Source organism: Phalacrocorax aristotelis, chromosome 9 (genome assembly GCF_949628215.1).
Source record: "Phalacrocorax aristotelis chromosome 9, bGulAri2.1, whole genome shotgun sequence".
In the NCBI taxonomy this organism is placed as follows: domain Eukaryota; kingdom Metazoa; phylum Chordata; class Aves; order Suliformes; family Phalacrocoracidae; genus Phalacrocorax; species Phalacrocorax aristotelis.
In genome coordinates, this window is record NC_134284.1 from 12,307,012 (window position 1) to 12,316,596 (window position 9,585).

The 9,585-nt window shown below is 57.0% G+C and overlaps 1 protein-coding gene across 4 annotated transcripts; it reads right to left on the reverse strand.

The window, feature by feature from the left end:
- Positions 1-318: 318 nt before the first annotated feature.
- On the reverse strand, positions 319-8,140 carry RPS6KL1 (ribosomal protein S6 kinase like 1). Of its 4 annotated transcripts, none has more exons than XM_075103510.1 (10): positions 7,678-8,140; positions 7,324-7,448; positions 6,454-6,546; positions 5,588-5,635; positions 4,762-4,912; positions 2,652-3,578; positions 1,739-1,828; positions 1,506-1,588; positions 1,116-1,244; positions 319-1,004 (listed from the first exon to the last, which is right to left on the reverse strand). In XM_075103510.1, exons 1-10 carry the CDS (start codon positions 7,913-7,915, stop codon positions 894-896), a joined length of 1,995 nt encoding a protein of 664 aa, XP_074959611.1. In that variant the 5' UTR covers positions 7,916-8,140; the 3' UTR covers positions 319-893. The 4 variants fall into 4 exon arrangements, with proteins under 4 accessions (XP_074959611.1, XP_074959610.1, XP_074959608.1 ...); XM_075103509.1 differs by having other exon boundaries at positions 1,116-1,211; positions 4,762-4,894; positions 7,678-8,046; XM_075103507.1 differs by having other exon boundaries at positions 4,762-4,894; positions 7,678-8,046.
- Between the last annotated feature and the right edge of the window lie 1,445 nt (positions 8,141-9,585).

The window sequence follows — 9,585 nt, forward strand, 5'->3', positions numbered from 1 at the left end:
AGAGGAGGACAAAAACTACATCACTGCCACTGCTGGATCATCCTGCAGCCTATGATGGCCTTGACTTGCACAAATGAGCACAGCAGCTTCTGCTTTGGACTCTTAGCAGACACCTTTTGGTCACGCTTTTTTCCCATCATGGTTTGTATTTGCTCTTATCCTCCTTCCACCAGTGCTGACGCTCAGTCACAGGCATGCCTGTGCTCAAAGCACAGCAACAAGGACTGCAGGGATGCTGTCCTCAGGTTTGAGACAGATTTGGGGCCCTCCCTTGCTCAGCCCAGGCCGTCCTGGTTCAGCTCAGAAACAAAAGGACACTTCTGCAAGCAATAACAAGTGGTTTATTCTTTGCAGAGGGCTCCCTCCCATCTCACTCCTGCAGCAGACATTACCCACACACAAACATGCAGCAGACCCTGGGCTCGGGCACCAGCCAGCAGGGCCCAGAGATGCACTTGGAAGCCACAAGAAAAAAACAAGGCCGGTGTCACTGTGGTAGCAGCAGAGATAGAGAAAAAAACAAAAACAAAAACAAAAACCATCCCCAAACCATTAGGATGGTGTCCTAGGGCACGGTGCTACGCTGAGCAAGGGATGGCCCAGAAGGGGAGCATGCCTCGCCCCGGGGTTGGCACCTGGGCTCCCTTTTCCACCAGAGAGGACCTAGAGAAGACAGCCCACCCCAGACTGCAGCCCCCTCTCTCAGATACACCAACAAACACAAGCAGAGACAGAAGAACACGTAATGCTGCAAAACCTCGTGCACACCCCACCCTGGGGCAGCCCTTGCAGGCAGACCTCCCCCAGCAGGCAGGGCTGCCCGTGGCACCTGTGGTCACAAATGCCAGGGACAGTGGTTCTGTGTCCAGCTCCCTGCGGGAAGGACAGCCTGCCTAGCCCACCAGCTTCTGCCACAGGACGGTGCTGAAGAAGGAGTGGGCCTTCAGCTTTGCCATGCCACCTCCTCCAGAGCCCAAACGCTGTTTTGGGTTGTACTGTAGGAGCTGCAGAGAAAGGGGATGGGACAGCAGGATGGGGAGAGGGGGGACACTGGAAAAGCTACCAGGCTGGACCCTCCAGCCCCATCCTCCCTCCCACGCACCGAAGCCCCTCACCTCAGTGAGCAGCGACGCAGCAGCCAGACTGAGCCCCTCTGGCAGATACAACTGCGTGTGAGGTTGAATCCCTGAAGGGTGGTTTTGGGACAGTGGCTGCAGGAGGCAGAGGGTGCTGGTGAGCAGATGCTGAGGATGGTAGGAGCACCCTGATGAAGCTTCATCGCCACACAACCCCAGCTCTACGCAGCAAGATTTAAAACCCAGGGCCCTGAACACCCAGAGACCAAGCACAGGCACTAGGAATCACATGCCTGCAGTGACCTGGCACGGTGCTGAGGTGCCAGCAGGGCAAGGCCCCCTCCCAGCCCCGCACAGCACGGAGCTCCTGGCGTTACAGTGTCACCTCCTCCTCCTCCCCCTGCCTTGCACAGCTCCTCTGCCTCTTACCACTCCTGTCAGCAACTCGTACAAGAGAGAGCCAAAGCTCCAGCAGTCAGCTGCTTCAGTGAGCTCTGCGATCCCCCCCACTTCTGCAGAAAGAGCCAGAGAGGAATTAGAGCTGGAGGCAGGGAGTGTCAGTGGCTGCGCCACACCAGGCACATCTCACTGCCCGCAGGAAACCCCCTCCCCCAGTCGGTAGCACTGGGCTGAGGGCAGAAGGCAGGAGATGAGTCCCTTACCTGGGGCACTGTACAGCTCTTCCCGCGCCTGGCTGCAGCACTGGGGCTCCACCTCTGTCCACTGGCCAAAAAAGGTGAGACGGATGTGACCTGCAGAGCAGCACCCGAGGCAAAAGCAGGGAGGTTAGGACAAAGCTAGGGACTTTGGTCAGAGCACAAAGCCAAGTCATATCCCCACAACTGGGAACACCCAGGGCATGGGTCCCTGCCGTGCCCTGAACGCAGAGGCATTGTGCCTTCCCTGGCACTGCACATCCCCTGGCCTCCCAGTTCTCGTCCCAGATGCCCAGCAGGCCAGTGCACCTGGTAAGACTGGTTAGGTGGGCTCCAAGCTCATGGACCTCAGGGCAGGCTGTAGCGACGGAAGCAGTAGTGCCAAACGGAAGGTTAGCTTTCCCCTTGCAATGCTTTCTGCATTTTTTCTTTTCCTAAGCAATTTGTAGCTTTCCAGTTTGCGCCAGCTGTTGCCAGCTGAGCAGGGACATGCACTCAGCCTGCACTGACACTGGTACCTATGACTTGAAGGAATGGGCAGGCTCCAGAATACCCCAGTGAGCAGTAACTACAAGGAAGGGAAAGCTGCAATCCCACTAACCTCAGGCACAGTTCAGCTGGTCTCAGCTTCCCCATGCTGGGATTTCCCAGGCAGCCAGCAGTGGGAGCAGGGGCAATGCATTCCTGTGGCTGTGGCCCCTGACTCTCCCACTGCAGACCCATCTCTTATAATAACTGCTTGGAAGTCCCAACTGACCTCCCTTCAAGGTTCAGAAACATCCAAACCTCTCAAGACTCCCACCCTCCCCCAAAGCAAACTCAAGAATGTCCATGTCCCTCAAAATGGGGCAAACAGCAGTCTCCCAGCCAAGAGGCCAACCTCCTCTTCCTCAGAGCAGCAGCCTGGGGCACTACCTACCGGCTGCATCAAACAGCAGGTTCCTGGGGTTGAGGTCCCGGCACAGTATACCCTGCTGGTGAAGTCCCTCTAAGGCCAGGAGGATTTCTGCTGCCCACAGCTGCACCTGCTCCTCCTTCACAGCCCACGCTCTCTGGCCATGCCCATGCAAAGCCAGAGACTGGCATTGTCCTGAGAGCAGCTGCTTTCTGAGCTGGCCACAGGTCCAGCTTGCTCCCCTCGAGGGCTCCCACACTGTTGGGTCAGGCGCACAGAGCTTGCCAGAGCTGGATGGGGCAACTTCTGCACAAAGCTGCCTCTGAACAGAGGATGTCAGGAGAGGCTGAGCCCAGGGGACCTTAGACACCGGCTGAGCCAGTGGCTCCCCTGCCCCTGGCTGTCCCCCTCTCACAGTCTTCAGTATGGAGCCACGTGTCTCGGGAAGCCTCTCACCAGCACGTGGCCCAGGATCTTTTTGGGAGGCTGCTCTCTCTGATATGCAGCCTGTACTGCTAGTTAGGATGTCCCAGGGGTAGATGACCAGGCCCTGGTTGGTAAGGTGGCTGGGGCCTTTAGCTGATGCTGCTGGAACATGGTCCACGATGCCAGATGTAGCCTGGGTCATGCTTAGATCCTGCCCTCCAGGTGCAGCCCACGTGCCACTGGCGGGAGCCAGGCGAAGCTGGCAGTGGTCTCCCAAGCCAGGGTCCATGGGGTCAGAGGACTCCCAGAGGGGCAAGGCATCAATGTTTCTCAATACTTGGTGGGTCACAGAGCCTGGGAGGTCACTGCCTGTCCAAGCAGAGAAGGTAGAGACTTGGCTACTGCCCTGGGAGCTTCCCACACCATCCTCTCTGCCACAGTCCCTCAGAGTTTGAATGGTGTCTGGATCAGCAGAGCCTTGCTGGACACAGTACTTGGAGCGGAGGTGAGACCAGAGCGTCTCCCCTGGAAAGCAGAGAGGAGAACAAGTGATGGGGCAGAAAGCATCTCTGGTTCCCCTGCTGCAGACACAGCCCATTCAGGTACAGGCCAAGGCCTGCATGCTGTGGACATGACCAAGCATCATTAATCACCCCAGCAAAGCTCAAGTCCATGCAGAATACTCCCCTGCCCGACACACCTCCCCTGGGACCTGGCACACCAAAGGCTCATTGCCCCCTTCTTTAGCAGCCCTGCTCCCCTGGATGCACAGTCTCCTTGACCTTAACTCTGCCGCTTCCACGTCACAGGCCATCCCCATCTCCACATATGCCCCTGATCCCACTGCCATCCCCACTTTCCCCTGAAAGCCTTTCCTCCCTGTGTGACAGCAATGCTAGAGAGCTCCCACAGCATGGCACAGAGCCCATGGGTCAGCAGTGAGCCAGAGCAGTGAGTTCTGGAGCCCACAGCACACTGCCAGGGCTTCCCAGCCTCACCACATTCAGCTGCTGGCTGCTTTCTGCAAATTCATCCTACAGCAGGGCATGAGGAGCTGAGGCTGTTCTCCAACACATGTCAGCCTTCATTTGTCATTGCTGGACTCCAGCTGCTGCTCCCTACACATCCATGCAACCAGCAGAGAGCAAAGAAGCACCTTGGGACAAGCCTCCACCTTGTCACACTTCTTCACCAGGATCTGGGACAAGCCCCAAGCCTGCCTCCTTGTGGTACCTGAACCCCAGTGTACTCCCTGCCCTTTATGCCCCAATTCTCCATTTTCTCTCTTTGGTCTGATCTCAAAATCCAGTGTCGCCTCTTTTGTAATCAAAAAGTGTTTTATAAAGGTCTTATAAAAAAAAAATTGTTCTACAACATCCAGGTGAGTTACCTCACTTGGTTCTCCTCCATCACTCTCCTGCCATGGACAAACAATGGCAGTAAAATGAAGAGGTTTTTCCTGAAGAGGTTACTTCCCCAGTCAGCTCTCACTAAACCTCCAGAATCCCCAATACAGCTGAGCAGCTCCTTCCACAGTCTCCAAGCCCTGGTACCCATCACCCTTCTATTATAGTGACAACACAGGCTGTCTTCTTAAAAAAAAAGTCCCAAACCAGCAGAAGAAACATATTTGAAACTTTAAAGAAAGCAAGGCTGGGGATAAGAGCACGATGCTCCACAGATGGGAGGCAATGATGTCCCTACTCACCCTGCACATGCTCTAGGTGGAGGAAGATGGAGTCCTCACTCACATAGTAGCACAGCAGCTTGACCATGAATGGGACCCCATGAGGGATGATGGTCTGTCGCTCACGGCTCTCAACATGGGATTTAGGGAGGCTCTGAAGAGGTACAGGTAGCTGGACATTACAGCACAGTAGAGGCTTGGACTCCCTGCAACCTAGCACCTGGCAGGGCAGGAGGGCAGCCATCTGCTAAGCCCCATGGCTGCCCCCACGTTACCTGCACCCAGCTGGAACAAGACAGGGTTCTGCAAAGCTCTGCAAAGGCAGAGCACGCCCCACATGCACTGTGGGACCCAGAGGACACTGGTGGTCCAGAGCAATCACCTTCCCCCACAACTGCCCCTACTTCCTTCAGATGGAAACCCATCATTCCAGCCCTCTCTCCTCTCCCATCTGGAATTGATGTTTCTCCCTGTCATGCCAGAGTCTCCTTGTCCAGTTATTAAAGTCCTTTATTTTTAGTTCCAACTGCACTGGAAAATGCCCTAGGACTTGTACTGACCACACCTCACCCACCACCTGTTCCAGGGTTGATCCAGATTAACATGGGCATAAGGCTTGGCTTGCAGCATTACAAAGCAGAGGAATGGATGACTGAGGAGAACCACTTCCCTTCCGATCACAGAAGATGACCGGGGCAGCCAAAAGAAGCTTTATGAACAATGAACATTCTTTAACACTTCTGTGACCTGCTATTTTTTTGTCCTCTCACCTGCCCTAGCCATCTGCTCGGACAAGGAGGCTCTGGCATCACAGGGAGAAGCAGGTAGAGAAACTGAAAACACCCACCTTAAGAATAAAGGTCCCACCAGTGGCTGGATCCTGGATGATCTGCACCTGGGAGCAGTATATACAGTACTGGTCATAAGCACTGCTGCTCCCACCCCAACACACAGCCCACAGGAATGACCCAGGGACTCAACTCTGGAACAACAAACTCCCACCCAATTGGAGGAGTTTGGTGGTGCTCAAACCCCTACTCTTGAAAGACAGAACACAGGTTATTAGCAATGAGATAGCCACGTAGGCAGGGAGTAGAGAGTTAATTAAAGAAAGAGGTGACTCCCACACCATTTTTATTTCCTTCCCAATGAAGGGTTTCACACTGCTCCTTCTGGGCTCTGTGGGGTGTGTTGGGCTGCCCACCTGGGCCTCGGCAGGACAGGAAGACCACACCAGTCCTGAAAAACTGTGTGAATGGCAGAGGAGAGCAACATGCCAGTGTGCGTATGGAGACAGTAAGACATCTTCACTCCAGGATCATGAACCACTAATGAGTTGATTCATCCACATAACTTGTCTTCTTGCTGAAGTCTAGATTATCCATAGGAGTCCGCCATCACGGTACCTAGGCATCAAGCATGATTCCATGCATGGGGAAGAACCGGATGCATCAACCTCCTTGTAAATCTCTTGGGAGATCTTGTGAGCAAAAGGAATGGGGACATCAACAGATTTCCCAACTAACCCCTAAAGGGTCTTGCATCCTGGCCTGCGAATTTTCCTTGGTGGGAATGGTGTTGATGGTAACCGTCATGTTCCTTGGTGGGTGCGCTGGGGGCTGGCACCCCTACCCCAGCTGCCAGGACCCTTCAGGTTACACTACCCTTGGTTCAGCCCCAGCCTCACCCCCCAGTTCCAGGTCAAGTCATTACCTTATCGATCACTCCCACAACCTTACATCGCCTCAGGTTCTCCAATGCCGAGCTCAGTGTCCTGATCGGCCGGAAGCGCAGGCTGCTGTAACCCTGCAAGGGGGTGAAGAAGAGGACGAGGGACCTAGAGATGCTACTGTCCATGACAGCAGGTGGGAGAAGTCCCTGAATTTTCCAGAGTGGGGCTGGTCAACATCCAGAGCCAACTCTCCAATAGCCATTGTTGATTCCTAACATCAGCTAGACTATTTTCTTGGCCAGCTCCTGGATTTCTGAAAATTTTAGGGAAAGCTTGCACCTGCAGCAGAGGTAAAATTACTCCAAAATTTACACCTGGACTGCCTCAACACTAAGGGGATCATCTGTACAGAAGGTAGCTGCTGTTCTCCTCTTGTCCTTCTCACCAGGCCCCAGCCCTCCCCTGCTTCATGCCCCTCTCTCTTCATTAACCACCTCCTTCCCACAATCAGGCAAGCAGCCATCATCTTTGGTTTCCATCCAGATAGGAACAATGACAGGGAAGATGACGTTTTTTAACATCTGACAAGGTGGTTCCCCCTGGTGGCTTCAGTCCCACTGAAAATGGCCACAAGCCAGGGGCGGTGCTGGGATCACCCCAGGCAAGCTGGGCCCACCTCAGCCCTTTGCTCCAGGCAGGGCGAAGAGCTGCCAGCTCCCTCGCAGCCACCGGCATGCAGGGTCACTCTGCAGCTGATATGCCTGCCATTTTCTCTACACCACCTTACTGTGACATCTGGCAGAGGCGGTCAAGGAGGCTCAGTGGCACTGCTTTATGTGTCCCCTTGAAGGCTTCCCAGTGCCACGGACCCACTGCCACCCCGCCTGTGCCACCCCACACCAGCCCCTCACCGTGGCAGTGGGGCTGCCACCCCCCGCAGCCCGCTGGAGGTGGCAGTTGAAGATCTCCTCTGCACGCCTCAGGTACTGTGTGATCTTCCGCTTCACGGCCTCCCGACGCTCCTTGTTGGGGTCAACTGCAGGCAGCACAGAGGGTGGGCATGAGGGGCCTGCTGTGCTCCCCGGAGAGACGTCCCAGTACCCTGACCACACTCCCCGGAGGGATGCCCTATTCTCCTCGCTGGTTTCTCTGGAGGGATGCCCCGGTTCCCTGGCCGTGCTCCCCAGAGGGATGCCCCGGTCCCCTCGCTGGTTTCCCCAGGGGGACGCCCCGGCCCCGCCTCCCGCCGAGGCGGCCCCGCGCACCCTGCACGCCGCGGAGCAGCACGTCCACGCCGTTCTGGTAGTGGTTGAAGGCCTCCTCGTAGTCCTCGCTGACGTCCCGCTCCAGCGCCAGCCGCAGCTGCCGCGCCGCCTCCACCAGGTAATCCCGCCGCCCGCCGCCCTCGGGGCCCGCCGGGGAGACGCGGCCCCGCAGCTGCCCCAGGTAGGCCCGGGCCTGCGCCCGCGCCCGGGAGCAAGGCTCGGCCTCCGCCCGGCTCATGGCCCCGCGCTGCCGCCCTGCGCCGCCGGGAGACCGGGAGCGGGGAGGCGCGGGGGGGGAGCGCCGCACGGCCCGGCCCCTCCGCCGGCCGGTGGCGGGTGCCGGTGACCGGCGCCGGCGACCGGCATCGCCGTCCCCGTCCCCGTCCCCCTCCCCCGCCGGCCCCACCTGCGCGAGCGCCGCCGCCAGATGTGGCGGGGCGGGGTGGGGCGGGGCCCGTGCCCACGTGCCGCCGCCGCCGCGCGCCCCCGGGGCGGCGGGGCCGCCAGGTAGCGCTGATTGGCTGCCGATGACATCATCGTGCTTCTCGTGCCGCCCCCCCCCACACCCCCTGCGGTGGGTCCCACCGCCCCCCTCTCCGCCCCACGGCAGGCCCTTCATCCCGCTGTTCACGTGGGGCGGCCGCCGTCGCGCTGCGTGCTTTGTTATCCTCGTTAGTCACCGTTAATCGTCCCTAATTAGTAAAGCTCCCGTTCGTTAACTACTGCCTTTGCTACCGCGTCTCCTTCCTCCCCTACCACGTAATTAGCCGTGGTTTAAATGGGCTTTGCCACTACCTGCCTCTCGAGCAGTGCACCCGTTCCAGCGGCTGCCTGCTGACCTGCGTGGGGCTGGGTGACCTGCCTCCTCTGCACGGCCCCCTCCCAGGGCACTGACGGGTCTCTCTGGTTTGCACTTTGCAAGATGGTGTCGCTGCCCCCCAGCACTGGGCTCTCAGCTGACCCTTTCACAGACTCTGGCAGACTTAGTTTTACAAATTTATTTCAAACAGACAGAGCAGGGAACAGCAGCACAAATGCATTAAGGTGCAGCAAAATGACAGCATAGTCAAGATCCCAGCTGGTGGTTAACAGATGCTTTGTACATGGAAAATACTCGGTTTTGGCTTAACCAAGAAGCACACATTCCTGGCCTCCTGGCATGGCTTCTTTTTGGAAGGCCAGGTCTGCAGGGCCCACTAGATCACCGCAGTTTTAGTGAAGGAAATCTGCTAAATCAGAGGTGCTCAAACAGTTGTGGTTCAGGCCAATTCATTTGCTCCATCTGTGGGATGGTTGGTCCAGGTCCAAATAACCGCCTTTCTGGAGGGGTGGCAGGGGACCTGCAAAGGGAGGAAAGCTGGAATGAAATTCCAGTGACATGTCAAGAAAGACTGTGCTAAAATCACCTGGGAAGAGGGAGGCACCTGTACCTTTATCCATCCCTTGCTAACCTATGGGCATGTCCCATTGCAACAGGAAATGTTTCTAAAAAGATGGTTTCAATTCCACAGGAGGTGACTCCATGCTGTGCCGTCACAGCCATGCCAGCCCAGACAGCCACTGTGTTCAGCCCCTCTTGGAGCCCGGCCTTCCCCAGGGAGCGACGAGATGACATTGGAGCCTGGAACAGAGTGACGGCCCCAGAGCCAGACCGGGATGCCCAAGGGGGCACCTGTTCGTGACTGACCCATTACTTTGTACCCTGTGCACCCTCATGGTGGGGGATCTCCCCTGGCACAGCTCCCCCGGGCAGCTGTTTTGCACAGCCCAGTCTGTTAACAACAGAACAGGAAAAATAAAGACCCTGCCTGCAGCTCAGCTCAGCATTCACCAGCCAAATGGCCTCTTTCCTACAAAGACCGTTTGTTTGGGAGTGCAAAAGGATAACACTGTGCCTCAGAGGGCAGG